The sequence below is a fragment of the Hyperolius riggenbachi genome, chromosome 11 (assembly GCF_040937935.1).
Source record: "Hyperolius riggenbachi isolate aHypRig1 chromosome 11, aHypRig1.pri, whole genome shotgun sequence".
Classification (NCBI taxonomy): domain Eukaryota; kingdom Metazoa; phylum Chordata; class Amphibia; order Anura; family Hyperoliidae; genus Hyperolius; species Hyperolius riggenbachi.
Genome location: NC_090656.1, coordinates 201,089,252 through 201,116,027, shown reverse-complemented (window position 1 = coordinate 201,116,027; position 26,776 = coordinate 201,089,252). Strand labels below are relative to the sequence as shown.

The 26,776-nt window shown below is 46.6% G+C and overlaps 1 protein-coding gene and 1 long non-coding RNA gene across 5 annotated transcripts in view; one reads left to right on the top strand and one right to left on the bottom strand.

The window, feature by feature from the left end:
* The window catches only part of STK33 (serine/threonine kinase 33), a 170,336-nt gene that overhangs the window by 7,320 nt on the left and 136,240 nt on the right, over positions 1–26,776 (bottom strand). For all 4 annotated transcript variants that reach the window (XM_068260766.1, XM_068260764.1, XM_068260767.1 and 1 more), the window contains exons 9-12: positions 20,466–20,541; positions 13,516–13,628; positions 11,364–11,449; positions 10,092–10,316 (exon numbers count right to left, since the gene is read on the bottom strand). In XM_068260766.1, the coding sequence (XP_068116867.1) occupies positions 10,092–10,316; positions 11,364–11,449; positions 13,516–13,628; positions 20,466–20,541 (500 nt within the window). The remainder of the gene's footprint in view (positions 1–10,091; positions 10,317–11,363; positions 11,450–13,515; positions 13,629–20,465; positions 20,542–26,776) is intronic.
* The window catches only part of LOC137538533 (uncharacterized), an 834,068-nt gene that overhangs the window by 732,374 nt on the left and 74,918 nt on the right, over positions 1–26,776 (top strand). The window lies entirely within an intron of this gene.

The window sequence follows — 26,776 nt, the reverse complement described above, 5'->3', positions numbered from 1 at the left end:
CAATGCATTTTCCAGCACAGCACCGTGTCATAAGGCAAAAGTGATAACTAAGTGGCTCGGGGCTGCAAATACTGACTCTTTGCATAAATCTCATGTAATTGTCAATAAAAGCCTTTGAAACTTATGAAGTGCTTATAATTAGGTTTCAAGACATCACATAAACACCTGAAACAAAGATCTAAAAGCAGTTTAGCAGCAAACTTTGTGAAAACTCATATTTTTGACAGTCTCAAAACTTTTGGCCAGGACTGTACATTGTAAGCAAGGGGTGACAGACAGAGAGATAGCAAACCGTTATACAACAGAGACCCAGCAAATCAAGTCCAAGTTAGTCCATGAGAAGGGTATCATTGCTGGGGTAGCAAGATTAAGAAGGACACACTAAGGGGGGGAGAGGGGGGGACCCTGCCAAAGGCTTACAATCTATTCTAAAGTGTTTCCTCCCACATCACCAAAACCTACTGGTAAGTAAATTGGCTTCCCCCTAAAATTGTCCCTATGGACATATGACTATGGTAGGAATAAGTTTGTGAGCCCCTGTGAGCAGAGCAGGGACAAGGTCCTACAGCACCCAAGGCTGAGACACCAAAGTGCGCCCCTCCACCCCTCCCACCCCTGCTGTCACACACTGATTGCTATTAGACTAAGAGGGCCACAGGGCCCACAACCTCCCCAACACCTTAATATCTAGTTCTCTGGCCTGCAGTCACTGCCATGTATCCCCTTTTCTTATTTCTTTCTGCTTCAAACACAATTAGGAATGACAGCTGAATGAATTGTGCGCCCCCTCCTACACTGCGCCCTGAGGCTGGAGCCTCTCCAGCCTATGCCTCGGCCCGGCCCTGCCTGTGAGAGTCAGTTAGTAGCAAGACTATATATTGTGTAAAGTGCTGTGGAAGAGAGTCGACGCTATATTAATATTAAATTATAATAAGCTTAATTCATTCAATAATTGGGAGTCATTTTTTCATTTGAATGCTTCAGCAAGTGAGCACAAACAGCATATAAGCTAGATCAAAATGTACTGTGCTCAGTATGCAGGGATTTGCATGCAATAATCATGTAACAGCTTTCACAGGAAACATAGATCTCACCAGGTAATGCAGATACAGTAAGTATAGTGTGGTGCTCTGTCCATATTTCTGTGCAGTATGGGTGATACTGTAGTGGTGCAGCCATGCACAAGCAAGTCACAGAAGATAGGCAACTCCCTCAGTAATCAGGCAACAGCTTACACAGGCAAACCATTAAATGAACCAATTTTACCTTCCAAGCCACCTACCAAGTGATCAGATCAGATACTCTTGATGGCACCAATCAATAACATCAATCGATTGGATCTTCGATCAGATTATTGTCCTTTTTTATCAATGTTATCAGAAATGATCAATGATTCTGGGTTCGATCAATGATTTCTGCTCAGAAGGTTGATAATTTGGTACAATTGGATTATTAGTCATTAAACCATTGTATAACCTACCACTTAGCCACTGTTTCACTCACCACATTGGCAAAAATCTGATTACACTCTGCTTTACCCTTTACATCACAATGGAATGTTCTACCCACATATATCACACGTGTATGATTTTGGTACTTGGGAGGAGTCCAGTGCATCTGGACAAAACACAGACAAATGCAGGGTGACCATACAAACTCCATGCAAATATTGTTCGGCCTGGGATTCCGACTTGGGACGACGACCATTTAGCCATCTTGCCGAAGTAAGGGAGGTTTCACAAGCAGGTACCAGGGGTAAAGATTAGACAGTGATGCTAACATTCCCTAGTCTATCTAACGTACGGAATCTCGATTTAGTTTAGTTTCTGACCATCTACGTTTGCCTTCGCTGCATTATCTATTCTAGCCAGCAGATGGTGCAGACGCACACCTACAGTAAGCAGCCACAGACATATAAGGGATACCATTACTGCAGCCAGCCTGTGGAGATATACTGTACAAACCCATTTCCAAAACAGATTAGGATGAGCAGTAAAATGTAAATAAAAACGAAATCTGATTGTTTGCAAATCATAGAAAAATATTTTACTGAAAATAATTAACAAGTTAAAAAGCACCATTTTAAATGTTGAAATTAAGAACATTGTTTTTTTTTTAAAATAAATTCAGTTTATTCAGAAATATATGGAGGATGTTATGTTTATTTCCTTTTAAGCAATACTAGTTACCTGGCAGCCCTGATAATCTATTTGGCTGCAGTATTGTCTGAATCACACCAGAAACAAGCATGCAGCTAATCTGGTCAGATCTGGCCATAATGTCAGAAACACCTGATCTGCTGCATGCTTGTTCAGGGGCTATGTCTAAAGGTATTAGTGGGAGAGGATCAGCAGGACAGCCAGGCAACTGGTATTGCTTAAAAGGAAATAAATATGTCAGCCTCCATATCCCTCTCGCTTCAGTTGTCCTTTAAAAAATAATAAAAGTGGGACAGGGTCACATTTACCACCATATTGCATCACCTGTTCATTTAACAACACTTTGCCAATGCTTGGGAACTGCGGAGACTAATTGCTGTTGTTTTGTTGCCCAATATGTAAGATTTCAGTTGCATAGAAATATTGTATAATCACTGCACTCTGTTTCTATGCACAGTTTACCCAGCTTCATAACTTTATTGGTTATTATGATCTCTTAGCAATGTATCGATCTGTTGTCTCAACAACCATGCTAACTGTACTTTCTTACATTACAGGTTGTTGGCATAAGTAGTTCTGCTTCACTTGTGTGTAATCTCCTTCTGTTTCAAGAAAATAGAATTGTGCTAGGCACAGTTGTTTTGTTAGGTGGGAGTTTGGGCTCTCATGTGCAATGCATAATCCTGACGTTTTTTTGTTCTTCATAATATTGTACAATAAGGTTCCTTCCACTGATAAAGCCAAAATAGCCCAAAACAGCTTTCTAAAGTTGGCTCTGTAAAATGGATGGCTATAGAGAAGTTATAGACTGGTGGTGCTGGATGTATGCTTGCTCTTCAGGGACATATAGGAATGATTTGCATATTCAGTCGCTAGTGATGCATGGGGCGTTACCTCTTGAGCATGTGGAGGTAAAATCTACAAATGCCCCCTTAACTACAGCCAAAATGTCCTTCTGCTCTAACAAACAATCCACACCTTAAAGCAGATCCGAGATGAATGACTAATTACTGTATATATTCGAGTATAAGCCTAATTTTTCAGCATAAAAAATTTGCTGAAACGTTACCCCCTCGGCTTATATGTGAGTCCGTGGAACAAAACATATAGTGGAGTAGGTTTTGTTAATGGCAGAGGAGCGTAAGGATTGCGCATAGTAATCCTGCTCTTACCAGCTGGCACCCTGCTGTGTCTGTGCCCTCCTTCCCCTGCAACATGGTGTGCAGAGTGCGCTGCTCAAGACTAGCTGTGTCCCCTGGCTTGAGGAGCGGAGCGTGCAGCAACGTGCCAGATGCAATGATTGGGGATTCTTCCTGTGTGGCAATCGCTGTGTCTCATATCTATGATGCCATCTAGTGGCTTCTTGAGACACAGCTGTATGATCCTGGGGCACATTCAGCTATTGGGAGAGGGGCTGACTTGTACTGGGGGAACATCTGGCTACTGTGGAGGGGCTATATTGGGGAAAGGGCTTATACACGAGTCAATAACTTTTCCTGGTTTCTGAGGGAAAAGTGGGTACCTAGGCTTATACATGGATCGGCTTATATGCGAGTATATACGGTATAACAAGTAACTTGCCTATATGTTTTATCTAAAGTTTAGATGGTGTACACAGCAAATCTAGCTGCAAACAGCTTCAACAGTTTATAATTATTTATTCCTGTGATACAATGAGAGCGGCCATGTTCTGTTTGTCACATTACACACAGGCAAGCTGATCTGTATCTCCAGCCCTCAGCCTGTGAAAACTTCACTCCCCTCTCCTAGCCTGTGAAAACTTCACTCCCCTCTCCTAATCCCTGTTTCCCTCTGCCTCTGAAATCTCTAGAAACCTCCTCCTGCCCAGACTGAGCTCCCACAAGCCCTTGCTACTAAGGCTCAGAGTGCCAAGGCTCTCTATAGAAGCTGTGGGCAAGGCTTGTTTAGTTTATAGGGAATTAGAGTATTAAAACAACAACAACAAAAAAGTATTTGGCTTGAGGATTGCGCTATAAACTATATGAAAGGGACACAATTATGCAATGGGTAAAAGTTTATCTCGGATCCACTTTAAAAATTACTTAAAATAATTAACAGGTATTGTTTCATTTTCACCTTGGAGCCTTATGATTGTGTTGTGCTGAAGTGCCATGTGCACTCTACAAATTCCCTACTCTGGCTCCCTTCTACCACCACGCCTCATTTGCGGCTCTTTTCTGCAAATCTCTACACTAGCTCCTCCCACCACTCTTTATCTGATGCCCAACTCTTCAAATCTCTACCCTGACCTCTCCCACCACTCCTCATCCGTCACAAATCTCTGCACTGGCTCCTCCCACCATTCTTCATCTGTTGCAAATCTCTGCACTGACTCCTCCCACCACTCATCTTTTGCAAATCTCTGCACTGGCCCCCTCCAACTACTCCTGATCTGTCACAAATCTCAGCACTGCCCCTCCCACCATTCTTCATCTGTCGCAAATCTCAGCACTGGCCTCTTCCACCACTCCTCATATGCTGCACCTCCGTGCAAATATCTACACCAGCTAATCCCACCACTCCTCATCTGCTGCTCTTCACTGCAAATATATACTGTAGCTCCTCCCAATCTCTTAATCTAATTCTACTCTCTGCAAAGCTTTATATTGACTCCTCCCACCACTGCTGGGGGTGATACACAAAATCGCAGTAATACTGGCGTGCACAGAAAGTGCACAGCAACGGTCACACTGCATAGTGCTTGCCAACTGAGCTGGTTATTACAAAATGGCTGCTCCCAGTACCGGGGTGATTATTGTCATTTTCACAGATGACATTACTTAGGGTCAAGTATAATATAGAGTATGGTCAATAAAGGAGCTGGGAGACAGGTTTTTAATTGTAAGTTATGTTACACTAGAAGTCTGCACAAGCTTAATAATTTGTTTTGTTTGGGCCCACTACAAATTATCTTGGTGGTTCCAGGTCACCTTACATTTTCTAAAACATTAACCTCCACATAAAGGAAGTTGGTAATAGTGTGCTGTTGGGGGCGGTGGGGGTGAGGGTCACAGACTGCTCTGTGTCCTATTTTCATTTTTCTTGCGAAGGCGTGTGAGCCAGCCCGCTGTAATGCATGCTGGGAGATGTAGTCTCTGGATACTAGTGTACATCTCTGTAATCAAATTCACGGATTACATCTCCCAGCATGCTGCACGTCTTTACCGGGCGGATCCGATAGGTGAGTAATGACCTTAAAACTCTTTCCCCCCCTCCCCCCCAGGGCTTCACTATTACAAACTTCCCTTATGTGGAGGTTCATTTAAAATAAATTGTCATTTCAGGTGCTCAGTTCGCATTTAGTGGACCTGAGCTCAGAACTTCCTCTCTGCTCTAAAAGATACGCAACATCATAATAACCTTTACAGAAAAAACATCTCTTTACACCTGTGAGTAAATTTGCACGCGTGGCGTCACATGGCGGGTGGAGCAGCGGAAGTTTTCAAAGGAATCGTCCATCAGGTGGATCACTTACGGTTGCCACTCGGGGACTGGGGGGTAGTGTACACACACCTGATTTTCATCCGAGGCGATGGTAATCGGCCACCTCAGCTGACTTTAATCCAGTGTGTGTACGAGGATTGTTAGGTCTCCTACACTCAACCTGCATTGTTTACTACTGGATCTCCTGGGAGCACAGGAAGGGTTAGGCTCAGTTCCCACTTGAGCAGATGCAAAACGGGCATGAATGCGCTCTGCCCTTTTTGCATTCGCTCTGCGCCATCTCCACATCCAAAATGATCACCACTTCCCGCCGCCGATCCCCGCCAATCGGTCCCTATACTCAGCCCGGAGGCCGGCAGAAGCATGGGGCTCTCCATAGGCTGCATTAGACCAATTCTCCCTATCAACAGAGAAAATTTTCATTGGTCCACCATGAACCAATGAGAATTTTCCTTGTTGTTGCTGAGGATTCCCATTGATCTTTTGCAGCCCAATGGAGATCCTCATGCTTCTGCCTGCCACTGGACTGTGTACAGGGACCAAGCGGCGTCAGGACATGTAGCAGATGCATTAAAACCAGCGCTATATTGGAGAATGTATCCACCTTACTGCAAGGAGAAGATCCAAAAGGTCCGCACACTCAAACAGTAAACTTCCAAGGTTTATTCAGACAATGTGACAACGTTCTATTCCGAATACCAACGATTCGTTTCGGGGCCCCGTGGGGTCCCCTTTGTCAAGGCAACACAAACAGAATGCTGACGTCACCATTCTGTTTGTGTTGCCTTGACAAAGGGGACCCCACGGGGCCCCGAAACGAATTGTTGGTATTCGGAATGGAACGTTGTCACATTGTCTGAATAAACCTTGGAAGTTTACTGTTTGAGTGTGCGGACCTTTTGGATCTTCTCGTTTGACTTATATGGGTCCTTGCACCTCAATTGTGGTGTGCTATCTTTCATTGATTTATGACCTTACTGCAAGGGATCCTGCCGATACGATGCAGCGTTACTAGAGTAACTGTCTTAGTTAGAACTTCCTTTCTGCTGTACGAGAGAAGCAACAGCATAATAATCCTTTTAACCTTTAAAGAAAATCGATTCTTTTTTACAGCTGATACAAATCCTGCAATAAATCTGCAGTGCAGCTACTTTCTGCTTTCATGGAAGCAGACGTAGGGTTAACATCCTGTGTTAAGCAATTAGCTGCTCTGCCAAGGCAGCCAGCTGACACAGTTGAGAGATCAAACTACACTCGTAATTAATCACAGCTTAGGGGGGAATTAGACAGGCTAAACTCTCTAAATACATACAGGGTGCATTTCTTTATATTTTCCTTCTGTCCTGTGCAAGAGTTCAGGTCTACTTAACCCTGCCGAGTGTACATCCTAACACAGAACCCCGGCACAGTTGGCATGGTTCAGACACAACTGACAGCTCTGATTTGCACTTGCTGATTACTTGCAGATAAGGTGGAATTAGAAAGGCTGTTATCTGTAAACACACACAGGGTAAATTTCTCAGCCATTACGGTAACTGTGTTTTCCTTGTCTGCTGTGCAAGAGTTTAGGTCCATATGGTGTAAAAACTGTGCTGTCAGAAGTACAGATGGCTTTTAAAAGGCACACCTATAGTGTGAAATGCTACCATGAATATACATTTCAAATGATTTTCAGATAAAGTTCTTGCAAGTGCCTGAACATATATTTGCCAGTGAATATACAGCCACGATCTCCCCCAGTGTGGTCACTTTACCGGGAATTGTATTTCGGGTGCTGAATGTCCTCAATCTTCCCCCCAAATAAAGGATCAGCTTTACTGGAAGTAAAAGCAAACTTGATGCTGTAAAATCAGCCACATTTACAGTCCCATAAAAAGATATTTAAAACGTCTGTTGGATATATAATCCAGTTAAAGGAAATCTTAAACTGCACAATAAGCCGCAGATAACAATAAAACAGACAGTTTATGGAACAATCAGGAGGAACGTGACTTGTTAAACAGCTTCTCGTCAGGAGTAACAGTCCTGTATCTCTCCGAGATGATCGTCTGCAATAACTCTCAGGGAAGCGAGGCATACAGAAGCCTGGGGTACAGAGGAGGCTCAGCATGAAATCCTTCTGCCTAAAGGTGGCTATACATTAGACGATGGCCACCAGATCGACTGCAGACAGGTTATAAAAATAGATTTCAGTAGGGCAGTTTCTAAGCTAAATTGCACACAGGCGAGGGCGTAAAAATTGCACACACACCCTTTCCGGTGACTCGCGAACCTATACTACGCTCCCAGTATAGGTAGTCAGGCATAGGTGTCCCCAGTATAGGTAGCCAGGTGTAGGTTCCCCCAGTATAGCTAGCTAGCTAGCTATAGGTGCTCCTAATATAGGTAGCTAGGTATAGGTGCAGCCTGTATAGGTTAGCTAGGTAAAGGTGTCGCCAGTATAGGTTAGCTAGGTATAGGTGCCGCCAGTATAGGTTAGCTAGGTATAGGTGCCGCCAGTATAGGTTAGCTAGGTATAGGTGCCGCCAGTATAGGTTAGCTAGGTATAGGTGCCGCCAGAATAGGTTAGCTAGGTATAGGTGCCGCCAGTATAGGTTAGCTAGGTATAGGTGCCGCCAGTATAGGTTAGCTAGGTATAGGTGCCGCCAGTATAGGTTAGCTAGGTATAGGTGCCACCAGTGTAGGTTAGCTAGGTGTAGGTGCTACCAGTATAGGTTAGCTAGGTATAGGTGTCGCCAGTATAGGTTAGCTAGGTATAGGTGCCACCAGTGTAGGTTAGCTAGGTAAAGGTGTCACCAGTATAGGTTAGCTAAGTAAAGGCGTCGCCAGTATAGGTTAGCTAAGTATAGGTGCTGCCAGTATAGGTTAGCTAGGTGTAGGTGCTGCTAGAATAAGTTAGCTAGGTATAAGTGCCCTCAGTATATTTAGCCGGAGCAGTGCTTTTCAGCGCTGCTAGATTTGGGCGCAGCCGGCGCCTCCATAGACTACAATTGGAATCACTCCTATTGCAGCGCTCAGTGAGTAACGTCGGCTCCGTCAGAAGACGGAGCCGAGGTTGCTTAAAAAACACAATAATTCGGCCTCCAGCAATCGCTGGAAGCCGTATTATTTCATTCCCCCGCTATCCATGGCGGCCTGGAGGGGGAATAGTAATTAAAACGGCCCGGACTTGTGCAGAAGCAGGATCAGCCATATACCTCTGTATCCTGCGCCCAAGTCTACCGGCGCCGATTTCAAATGTACTCTAGTTAGCTAGGTATAGGTGCCTTCAGTATAGGTAACTCGGTATAGGTGCATTCAGTATAGGTAGCTAGATATAGTTGACTCCATTATAGGTAGCTAGGTATAGGTGCCTTCAGTATAGGTAGCTAGGTATAGGTGCCTTCAGTATAGGTAGCTAGGTATAGGTGCACCTCCCTTCCCACTCCAATCGCCACTTGTCTCATCTGTCCGCATAGCAGCTTATACACTCTCTACTTCCTGATTAGCAGGACGTAGAGGGTGTTTAAGCGGCTATGCAGACAGAGGAGACCAGCTGCAAGCGGCAAGTAAGCGCCACTTGGGGCAGGAAGGGAGGTGAGTTGCTCATACGAGGCTTCCCGCTGTGCTTTCTCTGCAAAGAGGGGAGAGCACGGAGGGTGGCCCGGGGAGAAGGAGGGAGAAGTGAGACCCAGTGAGGCCGCGGCTCAACCCTCCATCACAATGCTACCCTTTTCCTCACAGCGCTCAGAGCGGTCACCTGCCTGGCCCACCCCTAGAAACGGGGCTGGATTTCAGCATGTAATCTACTGGAAATTGTCCTAGCGTTGCTGCCTGCCCCTCCATGTATATATGCCCACCCTCCCCAGTGGTAGCCATTCTCAGCTTCCCTGTCACGCCAGCATGACTCCTGACCACCGTGAGTGCCTGTACCCCTTGGCACCGCTGTATGAAGTGACATTACCACAAGCAGAGGTGTGACATAGTACAGATGCTCATGGTGGTTATTCAAAAAGATGCCAGACACAGGAGGAGGCCAGGAGTCGCAAGGTGAGCCTGCACCACTCATCACGGTCCCCCGCGGAGATACACACTTGGGCAGTCATTGAAAAATTAAATTATATTACCGCCGCTGATAGATTTCAGCAGGGAACTGCAGTATTACACAGTTCAATGCAGTACAACGCTATGACCCCTTGATCTTGGGCCTCTCCTGCCCCACCCCCAATAAACGTAGATTCTCTGTCCTGTGCAATCGATACTTTAGATTAATTTTTGGTCAAATTTGATTGAATTAAACAGTTAAAAGGAGTACACTACCATATGATTTGATTAGAGTGATCAGATCTGCAGGGAATTAAATGGGAAAAATCCATGTGTGTATGGGCAGGGTGGAGTGTGCCAGGGTGACAGCTGTGTCTCAGGAATCTCTACAATTGGGGTACAGTATGGAGAAAGCTGAGGACATAACACAGAAGCTCTGGGTACCAGTTTTGTTGGTGTGGATGGTTTGCTGCTGCTGCTGTCAGTTTCGGAGGTTCCATTACTGCTAGATGGACTGACTCGATCCTCCGCCACCTTGAAAGAGCTGCTCTGACCTTCAGACAAACCATTCGAGTCCCCTTCTAGATGGTCCTCATAGTCCAAACTCTTCCTCCAGCTCTGCATCATCTCCAGCACGTTGGTTCGTCTCTGGATCGTACTGGTTTTCCCCTGGAATGTCAAGATATTCATCTTAATAAGACCTTAAAGCACACATGACCTGAGGAATATCTCCCTAAGGTAAGCACAGAGGTATGTTCATGCTGGACTTACATATCTCTGTGTTAACCATTGCTCTCCTGGTTACCTCTGATCACTCCTTGTAAAATCTGACTTTTGGCTAAAGTCAAATTTTCAGACAGGAAGAGGCAGGCTTGCTGTGACGTTCCCTCCTATGATCCTACCACTCCCCTCTTCTCCGCCAAATTCACTCCCCTTAAAAAGAGGGATAGGGAGTGTTGTTTTTACTATTTTTTCTTAACTAGGCCCCAGTACTGGATTTACCTCTAGGCACTGTAGACTCGTGGGAGGTTATGCACATCTGGCTATCTATACAGGAGTGGGATTGTGCACATCTGGCTATTGGGGGGAGAAGAGAGTACATCTGACTACATATAGGGGGGGGGGGAATCTGACTATATGGGGGGAAGGGGGTCAAATCTGGCTGTCTATGGGGAAGGGGGCAAATCTGGCTGTCTATGGGGAAGGGGGCAAATCTGGCTATCTATAGGGAAGGGAAAGGGTATCTATACAGGGGAAAAAGGAGCACATCTGACTATCGGGGAGAGGGGGGCACATCTGGCTACTTGTCTTTGGTAATATCTACATTACCTTGTATGGTTTTATTCAATCAGGGATTAAGGTTCCAAAGCTTACCGTATGTGCCTCTATGCATCTGAGCCATAAGGTCCCCGAGTGTCGGATCATACCCAAAATTCTTCATACCAGCTCAAGGTCCTCCAACAACCAAGGCATACACACACAGGCAAGCTTACATACATCTGCATCATGCACATATACCCTTCTGCAGCCAAACACAGCACATGCACAGATAAGTGAAACACTGATGGCACACTGTACCTTTCAACTGCCAGCACCTCTGGCCCTGCTGTGCCCTCGACTTCAGTATTTCTCTATTTTGCCATCTGTATCTTCAAACAGACACATGCACCAAAACAAGAGGTCTCTCTTCCTATCTATAACATACTGGTGACGTACCGTGATCCAGGGATCATCCAATAGCTCGTTAGCTGTGATGCGGTGGGCGGGATCCACTCGCAGGAGTTTCTGGAGGACTTCTTTAGCTGAATAAAGATCACAAATTTTTTCATTAAAAAATGGCAGCTAAAATCTTCTTCACAATAACCTTTGTGAGTTATCTTACCTGCTCCCTACAACATTTTACTCAGCCTAAAAGACTGCGGACATACTGCGCATGCGCATGTAGTATCTGCGGGTCAGCTACATCTACCGACGGGAAAGTGCACATACTTCCGAGGCCATACTGCGCCTGTGCCGTCCCTGCCGACTAGGGCTTTAAAATGGGCTGGTTACAAATAAACCAAGGCAGACGGAAGGCCACGGGATGTGTGGTAAGCCTATGAGCACCTCCACACACAAAGTCTCTCTGTACCAATGTACTAAACCCATGAAACATACATTTATGAGCAGGTCTGGAGCTATCAATAGTGGGCAGGTGCTCTGAATTACCACTTCCTGTCTGGAGGTCACGGTCATAGCATGTCTCACTACCTACAGAACAGAAGCAGGCAGATGCTCTGAATTACCACTTCCTGTCTGGAGGTCACGGCTGTAGCCTGTCTCACTACCTACAGACCAGAAGCGGGCAGGTGCTCTGAATTACCACTTCCTGTCTGGAGGTCACAGTCATAGCATGTCTCACTACCTACAGAACAGAAGCAGGCAGATGCTCTGAATGACCACTTCCTGTCTGGAGGGCACAAGCATAGCCTGTCTCTCTACCTACAGAACAGAAGTAGGCAGATGCTCTGAATTACCACTTCCTGTCTGGAGGTCACGGCCGTAGCCTGTCCCACTACCTACAGAACAGAAGCAGGCAGATGCTCTGAATTACCACTTCCTGTCTGGAGGGCACAAGCATAGCCTGTCTCTCTACCTACAGAACAGAAGTAGGCAGATGCTCTGAATTACCACTTCCTGTCTGGAGGGCACAAGCATAGCCTGTCTCACCACCTACAGAACAGAAGCAGGCAGGTGCTCCAAATTACCCCTTTCCTATCTGGAGGTCACGGCCATAGCCTGTCCCACTACCTACAGAACAGAAGCAGGCAGATGCTCTGAATTACCACTTCCTGTCTGGAGGTCACGGCCATAGCCTTTCTCACTACCTACAGAACAGAAGCGGGCAGATGCTGTGAATTACCACTTCCTGTCTGGAGGTCATGGTCATAGCCTTTCTCACTACCTACAGAACAGAAGCAGGCAGATGCTCTGAATTACCACTTCCTGTCTGGAGGTCACGGCCATAGCCTTTCTCACTACCTACAGAACAGAAGCGGGCAGATGCTGTGAATTACCACTTCCTGTCTGGAGGTCATGGTCATAGCCTTTCTCACTACCTACAGAACAGAAGCAGGCAGATGCTCTGAATTACCACTTCCTGTCTGGAGGTCAGGGCCATAGCCTGTCTCACTACCTACAGAACAGAAGTAGGCAGATGCTCTGAATGACCACTTCCTGTCTGGAGGGCACAGGCATAGCCTGTCTCACTACCTACAGAACAGAAGCAGGCAGATGCTGTGAATTACCCCTTTCCTATCTGGAGGTCACGGCCATAGCCTATCTCACTTCCTACAGAACAGAAACAGGCAAGAACCTGCGATAAAGTTTCCTGCCCTCCTTGCAGTATTTTCAGCTTGCGTAACGGAAATGTTTTGTTTATTGAAAGCAGGAAATTACTGTAAAGGGCACACAACTGTCTCTTAATGTCACAAAACTTTTAATGCACTTTAGAAGCAGCGTTGGTTGAAATCCCCGTCGACCGGCTTGTTTGTGTGTTCGAGCCGAACCATTTCCCCCCTCTATGATATTAGATGACAAATAAGCAGTGCTGTTCTTTATTGTTCCAACACAGGACTAATGTGACCAATCAATAGCAAAACCTTTTCCTAAAGTGTGCTTTCATGTATCCCGAACAATAGCGTGTTCTGTCCTGGCGTGCCGGCTGGTAAAAAGGCCTTTTATTTCCTCGTCCCTGGCAGTCCCCAGAGCGCGGTCCGGCGCACGGATCCTGACTGCTCTTAAAAGCCCCTATTTCGGGGTCACACGCTGAGTCTGTCCTTATACCGAATGTAAACAAGTGCCTGGCAGCTGCGCGGCGGCCACTTACCCGCCTCGCTGACGCTCTGCCACGCGGAGCCGCAGAAGGTTAACTCTCCTTTCTTTATTAGCTCGAAAAGTTTCTCCTCTGAAGTTGCCATGAAGGGCTGATCTCCAGACAATCTTGGGAAGGAAAAACAGGAATAGAACATTTACTGGGAAGCAGTTTTCTAATAGTAAGTTACATAATACTGTCCTGGGATAACGTTAATAACAGTTTCAATGTTAGATGCTCATTTACATAAAAATAGGACAGTAGGCCATAATGACTATAAAAGGTTAAAGGGTTACTCCGCTTTAATACAAAAAATTGGTATAACGCACATCATCACTGTACAAATCACTTCTTATATGAATGCCACTAATTACTATCCTTTAAAATCACCCTGCAGCTGCTATCAGGCCCAGTGCACACCAAAAAAATCTAGCAGATCCGTAAAATGCTAGAGGTTTTTGGAGCAGATTTCAGAGCGATTCTCGGCATGTTTAGAGAGATTTTCTAAACATGCCTAGCATTTGTTGGAGCGTTTTTGTGTAGCAGTTGTCAAATATTGTTACAGTAAAAGCTGTTACTAAACAGCTTCTGTAACAAAAACGCCTGGAAAACCGCTCTGATCTAGCGTTTTTCAGAGCAGTTTGAGCTTTTCCTATACTTTACGCTAAAATGCTGCATGAGCCACATTTGCAGTTTGCTAAAAACTTCAAATCGCTGGTGTGCACCATCCCATTGAGATACATTAGCCAAGTGTTTTCACAGGCGGCAGCATTTTTGAAAACGCTACCAAAAACGCTTGGTGTGCACCAGCCCTCACTTAGGAAAGCATGGTTTGTTAAAGTGCACTGGAGACGAAACTTGGGTTGAAACAGACATAATTACTTTATAAGAGAGAAGCCTCTGGATCCTATAGAGGTCTCCCAAGCCATATTCCGGTCTCCTGCTGCCGAATGTGGACCCCCTGAAAAATTCTGACAAGGGCTTGTTGGAAAGTGGATCAGGGCTGAGCTCCTCTTCAGGCACGAGTGTGGTCATACGAGCGGCCCCACCATGCTGTGCAGCCTTGTGCCTGAAGAGGGGCGTGACCTGGATCTTTTGGACAGTCCCGTCAAACGACAGCAACAGCGAGAACACGGGATGCTTTTACAGCATCCAGAGGTCTCCCACTTCTTTGGTAAGTAGGCCTTTTTTTTTTTTTACTGAGGTTCGCCGCTGGTTCCCTTTAAAGACACCCTGGCTTCTCATTGGTTTGTCTGATTGATCCATGAGTCTGCAGAAAGCAGGAAGTGAAATATACCTCTCTCTTCGCACCTGTACACAGGCCCAGATTTACATTACAGGAGCCCATAGGCACAGATGTCCTGGCACCCTAGACTTAGCCCTCCATACACCTACAAACCCCCACCAAACCGCACCGCAAGTGTGCTGACTGCCCAGCTGACTCTCCTCCCTTACTGCCCTAGCCCGTCATAGGTAGCTACAGCTGCCCCTAAGTATTAGGTAGCCAGAGGTACCCTCAGTATTAAGTAGCTAGTGGTGCCCCTGACTGAAGGTAGAATTCGTCAGTGAAACGCCAAGAGCTGGGTATGTAACCTCTCATTTACGCTCTGATCGGGACTCTGCATAGGGAAGGAGGGAGGCACTAGGGGAGGGGAGTGCCTACAATGCCTTATGGTAAATCCGGCCCTGCCTGTACAACTTAGCTTTACTGTAATGACACATTCATTCCACAGGTAGCAAAGATGCTCACATCCATGGAGATGCTGGCTCTGTATATGCAGCAGTTAGACGCAATCACACTCATCTCAGTAACACCTGACAGCCATGCAAGTCAGTTCTTCAAGTGAACCACTGTGAAATGTAACAAGAGGTTCACAAAAGAGATCAGGACTAAAGGGATGGGCTGATGCTGCCTCCTGCACCAACTATCTCAAGACTATACTCCTCAAAGCCCATACACACCTTTGACTTACCGTATGTCGCCCATCGGGGATCGGGACCCGATTCCTTGGGGCAACAATGCTGGGCTGTACAGTCAGCTGTATAGTTGTGTTATGTTGCTATGCAGGGAGGCAATGGGATGACAGAGTGGTGCAAACATGACATCATGCGGGGCGAGGGAGGGGCGCGCCTAAAAGAATTGGCCAAGTTGATTTGTCTGGCGGAACGCTTGCAGGGAGGCAATAAGGGGCTACTGCACAGTGGATAAGCGGCTGAGGCAGTCATTATCGTCCACCTCTGCCAACTTTAATCATGCGTGTATATGTAGCTCTATATCGTTAGCAATGATTGTTAGCTTAGCCATAGTTCTCTCAATGACAACACAGAATCCTGATAGGTGATGTCAGTTCTGCCAACACTGGAAGTGGAGCCATATTGATTTTTTTCTTCTGCAGACAAATAGGAATGGTCAATGAGATGCAAATCGCTGCAATCTGATGCAAGATTATGCAAACTCTGTGCAAATGTACGCAGCTTGAAAATGTAACAAATTACCAGGCTGGATTTAACCTCCTGAGCGGTATGGACGAGCTCAGCTCGTCCATCACCGCCGGAGGCTGCCGTTTAGGCCCTGCTGGGCCGATTTGCACCAAATAAAGTGCAGCACACGCAGCCGGCACTTTGCCAGCCACGTGTGCTGCCTGATCGCCGCCGCTCTGCGGCGATTCGCCGCGAGCAGCGGCGAAAGAGGGCCCCCCTAGCCGCCTGAGCCCTGCGCAGCCGGAACAAAGTTCCGGTGTAATGTCAGATATTGCAGCCCGGAAGCAGCCTTCCTCACTGAGTATCGCGCATGCTCAGTGAGAAGTTAGACATTATTTACCTGAAATATCTCCGCTTCCGCACCACCTACACTCCCGAAATTCTCAGGGGAGGGAGGGGACCACCAGATCTAGCTCTGTGACGAATTGCAGGCCCCTAGCCCCGCTAGTTCCCGAGATAGGTTTGCTGCAATCAGTGTCGGGAACCAGCGGGGCTCGGGGGCTGCAATTCGGCACAGAGCTAGATCTGGGGGTCCCCTTCCTCCCCTGAAAATTTCGGGGGTGTACCTGGTGCGGAAGCGGCGATATTTATGACGTTTTACCGTGGCTGCACAATTGAATGGGACGCAGGCTCCTACTGCGCATGCGGGGCTGCAAAATATGAGAGGCTGCAATAGCTGACACGACACCGGCCAGCGCTAAGGGCTGGATCGGAGGCGGCTGACGTCAGGACGTCGGCTGACGTCCATGACGTCACTCCGCTCGTCGCTATGGCGACGATCTAAGCAAAACAAGGAAGGCCGCTCATTGCGGCCTTCCTTGTTTATTCTGGGCGCCGGAGGCGATCGGAAGAACGCCTCCGGAGCGCCCTCTAGTGGGCTTTCATGCAGCCAACTTTCAGTTGGCTGCATGAAATAGTTTTTTTTTAATTAAAAAAAAACCCTCCCGCAGCCTCCCTGGCGATCTCAATAGAACGCCGGGGAGGTTAATTGGTCTCTTTTCAAGCCATATACATTTTTTAAGAAATATCTGCATAATCCTGTAATAACCACTTTCCTATCTACCCACAGTATATTCACGTTGCTGCAGTACCCCCTGTACAACGCAATGACGTGAATATTAGTCAGTGCGTTTGAATGAGCACAGCATGCCTGGGCTCATTAACCCCGCTCCTCCTAACTAAACTAACTAGGGAACCCCTCCCTAGGGTCCGATCCCCCCATGCAGCGATCAGGAGCAGGGACAATGCACAGGGACAAGAACCGGGTCTGCCCCCTGGAGGTATGTAAATAAACTTGTATTTGACAAACACATTGGCAATTAGTGTGTCTGCTTGGAGGAGGTAAGCCCACCACTGCCTCCTCATGTTTTACACTTTTTAGATACTTTTATCCGTGTGGCGCCTCTATATCTATATTACGCTATATCAAGTCCACCCTTGGTGGAGGGGTGTTACCCCCTTTTTTCCTCATCTATGGTGAGCAACTTCTTAATACCGAGTGGGGTAACATCTAATCGCCCCACCTGCCTATACAGTGGTTGCCTTTGCGGTAACCCTGATTTGTGAGTATAGCTTATTACTCTATCATACTTCATTTCAACTACCAGTACATACTATACTATATTTGGCTCTTGGTGTCCCTACTCTAAAGTCTAAAAGTAAGAGGTACTTATTCTCTGCTTGCCGATCGCTGCTTGGGGAGGAGGCACCTAATATATCACACACCTGGCTACCTGAACTCTGTATTAAACATTACAATATAGTGATTGAAAGTATGTTAACCTTGGGGGAGCCATGGATGGAACCCAGTTTATAAGCACAGCAGAGCCTACAAACAGCATAAGAAGTTGGCCTTCACCAATGTGAGCACTGCCGGTGATTTGCGCTGGTGGGTCGAGACTGCTGGTTAGTTGAGATTCGGCTAACCAGGACTCTACTGTACTCGTTTTTATGACTGGTAAACTTAAAACCTGTAATCATCTGCTGAAACACGCCTGTGTTTAACAACAGTGGTCTCTATATGCTCTTTCTTCATTAAGACACCAGATTTGTTAAGCTTCCTTGATGAATGACTTCAGTCTCATTATCTGAGCAATATCTGCACCAACTTAACCCCCAACATCAATGTTAGCATCACGCTGTTCATCGCCTGCCGCTGGCCAGCAGGGGGCTTCCATGTTTCTCTGATTAACTTTATTGACTAATAAACGTCTCGGAGAACGTCAATTTCCGGCAGTCAATTATAGCGCTGTTTGAGCGTAACCCAATTTCCCAACTGTCACTGAGAACACTGTTACATAATGACACTCATCAAAATGCAAATTCCCTTTTATTTGCTTGGTGCGGACCTATGAAGATATTATGGTCAGAATAATGAAAGCCTCAATTAGTCAGCGGAAGCAGCTGCGGTGTCAGGATTTATGCTTTATTTCTAAGCTATGAGCTGGGGAAAAACTGTAAAAATAAGATCTATTCTCCGTGGTGGGCCGAGGCTGTACGACTTATTACTGATGGCAACAGCAAAGAGAAATCACAGCGGGGAATGCGGTTTGTAAATTACACTGTACAACGCATCCCTAACCCCATCTGACAAATGGCAAGCAGGCCCAAACACCAGCTAAAATGTACATCTTTATGGAGAAGGGAAATGGACTGAGGTTTGGCTTTTGTGGTCTCTGTTCCTTCTGGGGAGACGTGCCTCACTTCCTGTCCCAGTAAGACTACAGCAAACGATTGCAATTCTTCCCCGAGGGAAGGCTGAGACCAACAAACAGGAAATGAAGGAACCTCTCCAATAAGAATGCCCGACAGGGGTTCTCTTCAGAACAGGTTAGAAAGCAACATGAAGGAAGTCTTGGAACAGGCAGGGTATATCAATACCAGACATTCAGCCCCTCCTAGCTGCAATGCCATAGGATCTCTTACTTGTCCAGTCACAAGCAGCATCACATAACGATCGGGGCCATGCTCCTGAGCACACATGAGCCACCTGCGCAGCAGTACGGACCTAATCGGGCTCTGATTTCTCTGCTGGAACCCGAGTGGGTCCATGTCACTGCGCATCCACAGTGCGGCCACGTTTTGGAGGTCTCAGTGCTGGAATGCCTTGATGGAGAAAGATGGGGAAGCTTTCAGAGATTTCATGAAGGTTTCAGAGGATTCCCACTCCTGAGGTATCCATTTAAAAGGATTTTTAATCTCACAGGTATACTTTAAAGCCCAATTCTATGAAATGATTTTATGTTTTTATACAGTGTGGCAATGGTTTAGAAACAATACAGGATAGAAACGTTCTCGCACTTCCTGTCCTGGGGACCTCATGGGGTTTTGTGGCTTTAATATGAAAACTGGTAGCCCTGAAGACTGCAATAGTTGTTTGTTTGTTTTTTTAAGATAACCTGAAGCAATCTGTAAAAAACAGGTTAGATATTCGCCTATGTAGAGGTAAGACTCTGAATCCCATAGACCTAGTCGAATACGGCTTTGGCTCTACTGGGACAGACTTCAGAAAACTTGCATCCCTAAGTACTTCTGAAGATGGGTAGATTCTTACTGTGTACAGGCGAGTCCAGGCTCACGCATGCACAGTATGGATAAGCCCATCTTTGGAAGCATTCGGGGACGAGAGTACTTCTGAAGCCTTCCGAGGTGTCCCAAAGACACCAATTTTGAATAAGGAACAAGTGGTGGAGTGAGGTAACGGAGAGAGGACCGAGGAGGCGCTATGGGATCCTGAGCCTTCCCTCTAAGTACGGTAGGTATCTATTTTTTTTTTTTTTTACAGCTTATTTCAGGTTTTCTTTAATTTGTTGCCATCTCTGTCACTCTTGGAGAAATTTCTCTACTTTATACATGTCAAACTCTGGCACAAAGGTCAAATTTGGCCCACTGAATTATCAAATTTGGCCCAAAAGTGGTTTCCCTACTTTACATTGTGTTTGGCCTATTCTAGACCACCAGGGAAGCTATATTGGAGGTGAGGACATCACCAGGGAAGCCATATGGGGGAGGGAAGGAGAAAGCACCAGACACCAGGGAACCCTATAGGGGAGGGAGTGGGGTCACTAGACACCAGGGAACTGTGGGTGTTGACTAGACACCAGTGAACTGTATAGGTTGGGGGGGCGGGGGCACTAAAAACCAGGGAACTGTATAGTGGAGGGAGGGGTCACCAGACACCAGGGAACTTTATAAGTGAGGGAGGTGGCCACTAGACATTGAGGTTGGCCCGCGACTTGCTCAAAGTGTTCAATTTCGACCCACTTTGTATTTGAGTTTGACACGCCTGCTCTACTTCCTGTCTGGACAGGAAGTGATGGAAATTCTCACAGATGCGGGGCCCACAGCACGGCAATAAGAACCCAATCAAGTTTCTAAGCCCTTACTACACTATCCCAAACTAAACCTTTGGGTTTTAATAACTTGTAGACCCTGTAAGGCCTTTGCTGCACTCAGGAAACGTACTGTAGTGATGGGATACTCACAACATGTACATGATGACCCCGATGCTCCAGATATCACACTGCTGGCTGTAGTCATGAGCATTGATGATCTCTGGCGCTGCCGATGGAAGCACAAAACTAATATTAATAATACACCAAACACTTATAAATGCTTAAACGTGCAGCGCAAGCGACCTGCTGATTGCCTGTAATTTATTCCCTGATGAAGGTGGGGTGGGGGAGACGACAGATGTTGGTATGAATTATGTAGCGGCCCCGTGTGTTTCTGCATTCTCCTTCCCACAGAAGTGATGACTGGCTGAATAACTGGATGATAGGTGACTTTTTAATTGTTCCGAGTGACTGTGCAGACAGATGGGGCCCCGGACAACAGCGAGAGGCTGCAGCGCTTGTTAAATCTTTGATGTTGGAGATGCTGAGGCTGCAGGAGGCATCAGCCAGCGCAGGATGGATAAATGTCAAGGATGGCTTCCTGCTCATCGCTGTTTGACGGACGCTTATTAAAGGGAATGTGTAATACTAGTGTTTTCAAGGCTTTTGTTTTTCTTCATGGTGTCCAATTCTACATCTGATTTATTTTTAAAATCTTATTTAAATCTTTAAAGGAAAAAACTAGGCAGTTAAAATCTAACAGAATTGACAGGTTTTGGGCCAGTCCATCTCCTCATGGTGGATTCTCAGGGTTTTCTTTGTTTTCAACAGCATTTCCTAAACAGCAATTTAAGGCCTTTTTCCATGGGCAGTTGAACTGTGTGCTCAGCAAGCAGTTGCCAGGCAGCAGTGAGCAGTTAACAGGCAGCAATGAGCAGTTACTAGGCAGCAGCCAGCAGTTGTAAGAGTTTGAGAAGCATTTCACTGTCTATTAACTGCCAGTGGAAAAGAGGCCTCACTGCCAAAATAGTAAGATACCAGCCAGCCTCCCTAATCACTTGCACACTATTTTGTCAGTTAGACTTTGCAACTGCTGTTCAGGAAATGCTGTCGAAAACAAAGAAAACCCTGAGAATCCCCCATGAGAAGATGGACTGGCCCAAAACCTGTCGGTTCTGTCAGATTTTAACTGCCTACTTTTTTCACGATAGTGGTCCTTTAAAGGAGTAATCAGGGGGAAAAGGCTAAAATAAGCGCAGTCCGCTCCGGCCCACGTGTCGGTGATTGACAGCGCCGCTCATGCAGGCGCAGTACAGAGCGACCTGGAGGTCGCTCTGACGTCATCGCCGGGGACTGGGATGGACCTGCAGCAAACGGCTGCGGGCAGAGCTGCGGCGAGGGACGTCCTGGGAGCTTGGAGCTGGAGGAAGCCCCCGGTAAGTACCACTTATTTTAGCCTTTTTCCCCTGATGACTCCTTTAAGCTTCAACAATAGTATACGGAAGATTGGCTATAAATATTTCATGTACCCCACTGAAAGCCAGCAGCTCTAGATCATACATGTCAAACTCCAGCCTGTGGGCCAAATTTGGCCCCCTGAGCCATTAAATTTGGCCCTCAAATGGTTTCCCCACGTTGCATTATGTATGGCTCACTCTAGACCACCAGGGAAGCTATATTGGAGGTGATCTTGAAAGGCAACAATAATCTGTTGTATAATCTTGTACACAGCTGAAGTTTGAAAATCAGATTACAAAGCACTGCAGAATGACTCACACAACAGACATATGTGTCTTCCCCCCTCTTCCAACAGAGTGAAGCAGACAGTATAATTTACTTTATTAGCAAACAAGTTGCCACCAGGCATGCAGGCTACATTTTCCTCTCCGCCCTTCTCTACACCATTATTTCTTTAGCAGGAATTACAGGAGCTTTTTAAATAGGTCAAATAATGCATTAAAAATACAGAAAAGTAAATTAAAGTGAAACACCAGCCAAAGGTTTTATTTAGTAGTTTGTGCGCTTACAGAGAGACTTTGCCTTATTTAAAGGACCACTATCGCGAAAAAATGTAGAATGTAAAATACTTGTAAACATATACAAATAAGAAGCACATTTCTTCCTGAGTAAAATGAGCCATAAATTACTTTGTTACCATGTTGCTGTCACTTACAGTAGGTAGTAGAAATCTGACAGAACCAATAGGTTTTGGACTAGCCCATCTCCTCATGGGGGATTCTCAGCACGGCCTTTATTCTTTATAAAGACTCTACCTTAAAAGGATTTATATAAATATGCTGGCCAGCCTCCCTGCTCACTTCACACTTTTTTGGCAGTTGGATGGAGCAATTGCTAAGTGCTCTTGAAAATAAATAAACCCCTGAGAATCCCACATGAGGAAATGGACTACTCCAAAACCTATCGGTTCTGTCAGATTTCTACTACGTAGGTGACAGCAACATAGGAGAAAAGTAATTTATGGCTCATTTTACTCTGGAAGAACTGTACTTCTAAGTTGAATGTGTTTACATGCATTTTACATTTTACGATTTTTGCGATAGTGGTCCTTTAACCTCCATGCTCGTTATTCAACCTTCTTCAATCTAGCTTTTACTCCACACATTCAACAGAGGTTTCCTTATAGCTTAGTCACTCAGAAGTGTTCCTCTGCTCCTTCTTCTGGATCAGGGGTGTCAAACTCAAATTGGCAGAGTGCCAAAATGAAAAACTTAGAATAGGTCGAGGGCCATCAGTCATATTCTACCCCCCCCCCATTTGGAGCTATCGCACAGCACCCAACTATTTGCACCACATTCTATAACCGCTGTGGGGGGAAAAATCCTCAGTATAGGTAGTATAGGTAGGTACACCTGTATAGGAAGTCAGGTATAGGTGCCTCCAGTACAGATAGCCAGGTATAGGTGCCCCCAGTATATGTTAGCTAGGTAGATGCCCTCAGTACAGGTTCACTAGGTAGGTGCCCCCAGTATAGAAAGGCTTGAGTGCACTCAGTATAGGTTAGCTAGGTAGGTGCCCCCAGTATAAGTTAGCTAGGTAGGTGCCCCCAGTATAGGTTAGCTAGGTAGATGCCCCCAGTACAGGTTCACTAGGTAGGTGTCCCCAGTATAGACAGGCTTAAGTGCACTCAGTATAGGTTAGCTATGTAAGTGTCCCCAGTATAGTTAGCACACAAAAAGTACGCTGTGCACCTTACTCTTGCATGTTTCTTTTATTCCATCCTTCAGCCAACAGCCAGCATGAATGACATAGAAAAACAGAACAGTCAAACCTGGATCGATGTGGGTGCCAGGGTGAGCGGGGGAGAGGTGACCAGGGGATAGGTGGACGGCACTACAGCCGTTTCACGCCGTCTGGCGCTTGTTCACGTGCGTGTGTCCAATAACGGGGCAGCGCTGTGCGGCTTCCTACATAGAGTCTTCAAGCCGCGCCCCCAGCGCTGTCCCATTGGTGTGAGTTACGTGGGAGTGAAGGTCGGGGGTGAAGAGGCGGAGACTCGCCGCTCTGCGGCGAGAATCGGGCGTGCAGCTTAGATCATCATGCTAGGCTGCGCTATGCAGCCGGGTAAAAGTGACAAGTGCAAACCAATTGAATACGTGAGATACACACATTACATTTGTGGACACAATTCCACGCCAAAACCATTCGTTTAACCTAAATAACGTATTAATCAGACAAAGTGCATATAGTCAAAGTGTTACAGTGCATAATTAAGGGCATACATAGACGCCGGCATTCTGGCTTAGCTGCCTGGGATCCTGAAACATTAAATGTTTAAAATTAATCCCTTTATTAGTATACACTTAAAAAAGGGGGAAACAAAGGATACCACCCCATAGACCCGCCCCAAGGGGGCTCCCACTTAAAAACAAGATTAGGGGGTAAAGTTGCGTACAAAGAGATCTAATGGGGCACACTCACATTCTATAGTGTGCCTATACTCCTACAGGGAGTGAAGGTTCCGGACTGCCCACCCCACATACAAATGGCCGGAGGCCACCTCATTTTTGTATATTCAAAAAGAGGGGGACAGATCATCCCCTTGACGGGGAGCGCTTAAAGAGCCAGCGCCCTGGATTTAAGCCAGGTGCGTTTTGAATCAGAATCAAGTGACCAGTTCTCACCCACACAGAAATTTGATTATGTAGACTTCTTCATTGATCTCTATAAGACTACCAGAAAAATGATGATTAACCAGATATATCGGGGTGGGGAGGGGGAGGAGGGGCTCCAAGGACAGAGTGATGGAGGCCCAACCTCGGTTGCAGGTCCCTTGTCTACCCTGGGCTTTAGTCCTGGAGTGAATTGGGACATCGCCGAAATGGAGGCACTCCGGATACTGGAGGAGCTGTGGGAGGAGGGAGGCCCTTGTGACATGGAGGAGACCCACGCATCCCTACAGGCCCTGCCCTTGGGTGACCCTGGGGCATTCCGAGCTTGCAGGTCGACCCGACCTATACCCATCCCCCCTGGTTCCCCGATTGACCAGTTTCTTCACCAGGTCGCTATGGATATGAAAGCAATATGCTATAGTCGAGCCCCGGACAATTTGTCCAAAACTGACAAGGCTGCCATCAAATGGTTTAAACAGCATCGCGACCTGGTGATCAAACAGGCGGATAAAGGGGGGAATGTGGTGATCATGTCGAGCGAATTTTATACAAAGGAGGCCCACAGGCAACTAGATAACACCGAATTCTATCAGAAGTTGGGAAGCAACCCAACGTACAGGTACCAGTCAGCTCTTCGCACTTTGTTGAGGCGAGGAGTTGAGAGTGGGTACATGTCGCAGAGATTGGCAGTCGATCTGCTCCCCATGTCCCCCCGGTACCCTGTGTGGTACCACCTCCCAAAATTGCACAAGTCCGCGGAGAGCCCCCCAGGAAGACCTATTGTCTCAGGGTGTGGCTCCCTAACGGAGCGCCTGTCCAGGTTCCTTGACCATCTGCTACGTCCCTTGCTCGTGGGAGTTCCGGCCTATTTGGCCGATACACTCGATACGATCAATTTGGTCGAAAGTACCACATGGGAACCTGATTGCAGACTAGCTACCATTGATGTGGAAAGCCTGTATAGCAGGATACCCCACGAGGAGGGACTAAGAGCGGTTCGGAGGTTCCTGGACAGGACAAATAAGGATGAAGGGTACAAAGACTTCGTCTGTGATTGCCTGAGGTTCATCTTAACACACAATGCCTTCCTGTTCGATGGTAGGTGGTACCACCAGATATCTGGGACGGCCATGGGGACCTCCGTGGCATGTACCTATGCTGGCCTCTTCCTGGGAGCATGGGAGGAGGATTACGTATGGGGCCCCAAAAATCCCTATAGGTGTAACATCAAGAAATGGGCTCGGTATGTGGATGATGTGCTGATCGTGTGGCAGGGAGGTATGGAGGTTTTTGAGGCCTTTATGTGTTATCTTAACGATAATCGGGTGAATATGCGTTTCACATCAGAAATAGATGAGGCCTCTATCAGCTTTCTAGACCTCAAAATAAGGCCGAACGGTGACAACTTGGTATGTGAGGGCTTCAGGAAAGCCACGGCCGTTAACTCCCTGCTACACAGGAATAGTTTCCATCCTAAACATGTCAAAACCTCCCTGCCATACGGTCAGTATCTACGATTAAGACGGAATAATTCTAGTCTGGACACTTTTGAGCAACAGGCACAGGAGTTGACTGCGCGATTGGAGGCAAGAAAGTATGACAGACGCTCCCTTGAGGCAGCCCAGGATAGGGCAAGAAAGGCAGATAGGAGCTCCCTCCTTATTAGAGGCCCCGGAAATCGAGAAAGGGGAACTTTCACCTTCACTTTTGATTACACCCCGATGTCCAAAAACTTAACTCAGATCATCAAGAAGAACTGGGGAATAATAGCAAGAGACCCTACCCTCCAAAAAGTATTTCCGGACCCCCCCAGAGTGGCTTACAGGAGAGCCCCGACCCTGGGAGATACCCTGACCCGGAGCGAGTATCGCTCACCTCCCGTCCAAAATTGGCTTTCAAGTAGGCGCCCTAGAGGGAACCATAGGTGCGGTAATTGCAGTTTTTGTAGGAACATGTGGGAGGGCACAAATTATCGGTTGGGCAGCCTACAGTGGGAAGTGAGAGCCTTCATTACATGTCAAACCAAATTTGTTTCATATGTTATCTTTTGTCCTTGTCTCTTTTATTATGTGGGCAAAACTACCCGCCCCCTAAAGGAGAGAGTAAGGGAACATTTTAAGTCGATCAAGTCGGGCAAAGGCAGCCCGAGACTGATCGAACATGTAAGGGAGGCTCATGGGGGCAGGGCTAGATGTTTGAAATTTGCAGGCCTTCTGCACGTTGCCCCATCAGGTAGGGGAGGTGACCGTGATCGAGAATTGACTAGACGGGAATCGCGGGTCATCTTACGTGCAGAGGCCATGGGGCCACTAGGCCTGAATGATAGATTGG